This window comes from Vitis vinifera, chromosome 5 (assembly GCF_030704535.1).
Source record: "Vitis vinifera cultivar Pinot Noir 40024 chromosome 5, ASM3070453v1".
NCBI classification, from domain to species: Eukaryota; Viridiplantae; Streptophyta; class Magnoliopsida; order Vitales; family Vitaceae; genus Vitis; species Vitis vinifera.
In genome coordinates this window covers 24,657,057-24,662,126 of record NC_081809.1, presented here as the reverse complement: position 1 = coordinate 24,662,126, position 5,070 = coordinate 24,657,057, and the positions used below count along the sequence as shown (strand labels likewise).

At 39.7% G+C, this 5,070-nt stretch overlaps 1 protein-coding gene across 1 annotated transcript; it reads right to left on the bottom strand.

Moving 5' to 3' along the window:
• Positions 1-494: 494 nt before the first annotated feature.
• On the bottom strand, positions 495-4,715 carry LOC104879485 (putative disease resistance RPP13-like protein 2). Its single transcript, XM_059737164.1, has 3 exons — positions 4,496-4,715; positions 990-4,202; positions 495-866 (listed from the first exon to the last, which is right to left on the bottom strand). Exons 1-3 carry the CDS (start codon positions 4,543-4,545, stop codon positions 860-862), a joined length of 3,270 nt encoding a protein of 1,089 aa, XP_059593147.1. The 5' UTR covers positions 4,546-4,715; the 3' UTR covers positions 495-859.
• Positions 4,716-5,070: the final 355 nt, after the last annotated feature.

Below are 5,070 nucleotides of genomic sequence, written 5' to 3'. Positions count from 1 at the left end.
GAAACTCTCCGTTCTTCTCCTTCAATAACCAGCAGCTTTGGTTGGAGTTGAAGAGCTTTAGGTGGATGAATCCCATTTCAAATGGGTGTTATAACAAAAGCTCCACAATTATATGGCATGGTCTAACTCCCAAATCATCTTAATTGAAAAGGAAAAAAAGAAGGTGTAAGCCAGTGGATTGGGCAGAGCATGTAAGCAGCCATGCAGGTGATGGTAGGTTCTGATCTGAGCTTGTTAGCAGCAGGATGCATTAATTTGATATATTAATATAACTTATTTCAAGACTTTGAACCCAATGCACTTACAAAAATAAGCTACAAATAGGAGTATTCAAAACTATTAACATATTAGTATTATGATTTCTAGCGAAGGTGGAGGATTAATCTCACTCTCCTTCGCCCATCTAGGCAAGAAGAGAATAGTGATATATGTTATTTTCTCCATATATGCATACCAGCAGACTAGTTAAATTCTATCCAATAAACATCATCAACTGAAAGAAGAAACTATTCTATTCAATCCAAATACAATCACAAAGCAAAATTCTATAACATTCACACCCACAACACCATTGTGTTCATGATGCCCTGATTCTAGAGTTCACACACACAAGTTACAGAATCTACTAACAAGTACACTACAGTATACATTTAAGGTTTGATAGACAATAACTTATCATCAATGGTAGAACAAAATAATGAGCAGAAGGGATGGAAACCCAATTCGAAATGAGCTCTATAAATTGTTGCAACTGAGAACTGCCCTCATGAGTATTTGAATATCTGCTCCAATAGCAAAAACATTGAAATGGAAAGCAAAGCCCAACACGAAGTAGACCAGAACCTTCTCGCATACCTTCTCACGCCCTAATCAAACAAAACAAAAAAGGGAAAAACACAATGGTGTATTAGGTTGTTGGTTACATTACGAAATCATCTCATGTTAAGCAGGTTATAAACCAATTTTCAAGAGACCAGTAGTGAACTTACTGGGCAGGTATAACTTCAATTTTCAAGAGAGTTCTATGCAGCAATTCTGCAGGAAGAATTTTCAGACTTCTGCAGAACCTAATCTCCAAATCTCGGAGAGCTTGTAGTGCTCCTTTCTCTACATTTAATTCCTCCAGTTGCTCTAACTTCCATAGTTTAAGAACTCGAAGCTGAGGAAAGCTTCCAAAAGAGCAAAGCATGCTTTTCCCTAAATAAGATTTGGCAAGCAATTTAAGACTTCTAAGATTGGGAAGCTTATCCAATAACCGCATTGGATCTTCTACAAGTCCTGAAGCTGATAAGGTGAGGTCGATGAGGCTGTATGGGAATTGGGACATAACAGATGGATTCCTTAACCATCCGAGCAAGTAAATGTAAGAAAGATTCACAAGGCTTACTAAAGGCTTCAATTCTAGATCCCATGGCTGATTGTTTTGATCAATAGATTTGAGCCTTAAAGACCGGAGTTGGTTCAGTTTCAGAACCCAGTCAACTACTGCCTGCAGTTGAAATGACATTGCCTCTTGTTTAGATGACATTGTTAATCCCAATTTCCTAATATTGAGTAACCTGTCTAGGCCATCTCTTACCGGGGTCTCCTCATCTAAAAATATCCCACACAATGTCTGGAGGATTGTAGGAAAATTTGTACCCTGTCCAAGCATAAGTTTACTTCGGTAGCTCTCACTCAAGTATAAGTGCCGCAGTTGTTGTAGCTTCCAGATTGAATCAGGCAGAGTGTTGATGCTAGTATGCTTCATGTCCAGTGTTTGAACATTCTGCAACTTGCTTATAGATGATGGGAGTATCTCGAGAAATGTAGATCTTAAGCCAAAGTACCTTAGTCGAGTTAGTTTGCCAATTGCCTCAGGTAACTTAGGTCTGAAGACATTTTCAAGATCAAGCACGAGCAGTACTAGGAAGCAACCACTGGATATGCTTTGACGAAGAAAGTTTCCCACGTCTTCTCCTGGTTTGCTTTCTTTTCGAGTATCAAAGGACATAAAAGAAAGCGCATCTTGATAGTAAGGTAGCAAAGAAGTAGAAGTTGTGTTGTAATCATCATGAATATGATCAAAGCTTACATCTTCTTTGTCAAGATGATCAACAAGACGACGGATCCTGCTGGTGCCTAGGGATAACTCAGATCTTGTGTCAGTATGAATTCCAAGAAATGTGGCTTGTTGAGCTTTGGATAACCAATACTGTCTTAGGGCATCCGGCAATCGCACCATTTTAACATCCCCATTAAGCTTCTTCTTTGTCACTTGAACCATTCCCTGGGCTATCAACATATTCAGACAACTCTCTGCAACGTCTTCTGGAGTTTCATTCTCGCCCTCTGGCTGGACCAAATCCTCTGCAACCCACAGTGCCATCAATCTTCTTGCTGGAATATCAAAATCCTTGGGAAATAAAGTGAAATAAAATAGACATCTCCTCATGTACAAGGACAAATCCTTATGGATCTTATAGAGGGTGTTGGACCAAAGTTGCTGTTGGTCATGATGAAACTGTTGAAGTACAGTGGACCACTCTTCAATGGTTGCATCCTTGTGTGAGAGTGCTTCTGCCAATTTTACAATCAGCAGTGGCAGACCCCCACATCTTCTTACAATTTTGTCTTTCAGCTTTAGCAATTCCGGGAGTATGCTCTTTTTCAAAGCATGGGTAAACAATGCCCAACTCTCCTCATCTCCTCGTAATCGCAGTAGGTGAGGATCACTCATCGTTCGGAAATTTGGTGGTAAACTGATTTTGTGAGTAGTCAAAATCATTCTACTTCCGTTTGATGATTCTGCAAGTATTCTTAACACATGCTCTAAGAATGGGATATGAGTATCATCCAGAACTATAAGAGACCTTTTATCAATTAAGAAAGCTTTCAGCCGTTGTAACTCAACATGATAATTCCACACATCTCCTAGTTGACTTAGGTTGGAGTCCATCAATTTCTCCTTGTCACGTAGGTGAAATTCATAGCCATCAGACGTCCAAACACCAAAAGGAAAATGGTTTAGAACATCTTTATTGTTAAAGATCAACTTTGCAAGGGTTGTCTTTCCAATGCCTTCCATACCCATTATTGGAATCACTCTGAAACTCTTGTCATCTGTAAGCAACCGTTTTACCATCGCATGTACATCATCAGTGAAGCTGGGAAGATTAGGTTCTTGCGTTGTTGGCTGTGGTGAGATTAGCACGGTGGACTCTGTGTCCCTACTTTGACTTTGTCTACTGAATTCTGTTGGTCTGTGCATAGAGAGGTTCTGGATCTTAGCATATATTTTGTCCATCTCCACAGCAAGCTTATCCTCAGATTTCAATTTGCCAAAAGCAAAAAGAAATCCCCTTGAAGGTCTCATCCAACTTCTTTTTGTGAACTCTTCTTTTTTATTGATGAAGTACTCAATGGCAGTCACAGCAGACAGGGCAACATGGGACAACTCCTCCATCCAAACCATATCGCAAGCGTCTAATTCCACTGATTGTAAGCCTGTCAGAAAATCATTCAGAGACCTGAATTTGTCTAGCACCCGCATGACTTTCTTCTTAGTATGGGGATGAATTACCTCCTGAGCTAGCAGAGCTGATACCTTCTGTTCCACTGGGGAAACAATTGTGTTTGCCACACTCCGATCGTGTATCAAGAATATGTCTGACCAGACCCTTTCTTCAAAGTAGTTATCATGGTTGGCACCTGATGCTATTGCGATCGGGAGACAAGGAAGAGCAGGGATCTTAGACTTCATCAATTCCAGCTTCTTATGAATTCTGATGATCAAAAGGCACCTCTCCCAATTTCCTAATCTCCTTTGCTTGGCGGGTGATCTGAGCATAAGGTCATCAATCACATCTTCAAAATCATAGGCAACGTCCGTTAATTCCTCTGGGGAATATTCAGGTTCAACCCGAGCACGCATCAACTTCCTTTGGATCCACTGGATATCTTCTTCAACTCCAACGAAAACTGTTGGTTCTTGAATGCGCACAACATATACTTTCTCTATGACCCTCGACAAGACTATCTTCGCCAAATCTCGTGTGTCGTCTACCTCTGCCCAATTTATTGTGTCCCAATCTGGTGTGTCGTTCGTCTTCAACGTAGAGTTTCTATGCCGCATCTCCTTAGCTTCTTCATTTCTACCCTCTGCCATCATCCTCCACGCCTCCTCCCTTTCCTTCCTTGTAGAGTATTCATGCAGCATTTTTCTGCGGAGAAAGGAACAGAAAAGCTCTCACACAAATCTAATTAAAACATATCTTAAGAATTATCAAGAGATGCAGATTCTGCTTTTCAATCCGAACAAGAATCTAGAAATTAAACCAAGGGGGAAAAGGAAAAAAAAAAAACCTCATGCAAAATATCTAATAAAATGATGATGAATAAAAGGAAACAATAACTGAAATTATTAACCCATAAATATTTAATAATCAGTCATCTTAGGAGGATCACAAAAGGGGAGATGATATTGCAGACTTGATCAAAATTTCATTGTTCTTACAAAAATCTGTAGGCGACAAAGCCCCCGATGAAACTCCATAGCCATTTCATACTGCCAAGGTGAAGCTGGCCGCGAAAGGCAAAGGACTGAGTGGAGGCGGCCTTAGTAACAAACTCACAATGGCAAAGAAATCTGGTAACTAACAAGTAAAACTAAGTCTTTCCCTGATCATTTTGTCCTTCCTTTTCATTTTATATTCTCATTTTGTTTCTTAATTTTCAACCCAATTCACGCTCACCACCTTCATCTTCTCTTTCTAAGAACATTCCCCCACCACCTTCATCTTCTCTTTCTAAGAACATTCCCCTTGACGTCTTTTCTCCTTTCCTCTCTTTATATATATATTTTTATCTGAAAGCCAACTAACAGTGACCACCACATATTGACCACCCAATACCATCAGTTTCTTTTTCTTTTTTCTCTTTCTTTTTCTCTATGAGAGACAATGGACTGCTCCCACCCTTTTTCTAAGAGGAATACTGGTAGGCTAGCTCTTTTTGAAAGACTTGTAAGACAAAGTCAACTTAATTAAACAATGTTTCCAATGTGGAAAGGTTTTGTTTCCACATGAGAAA

Excerpts from the sequence above, each read along its gene's own strand:
- LOC104879485 (XM_059737164.1), bottom strand. The coding sequence starts at position 4,545 with ATGAAATGGCTATGGAGTTTCATCGGGGGCTTTGTCGCCTACAGATTT. Across the intron at positions 4,203-4,495 it reads TTTGTCGCCTACAGATTTTT|AAAAATGCTGCATGAATACT; the intron begins GTAAGAACAATG and ends CTTTCTCCGCAG.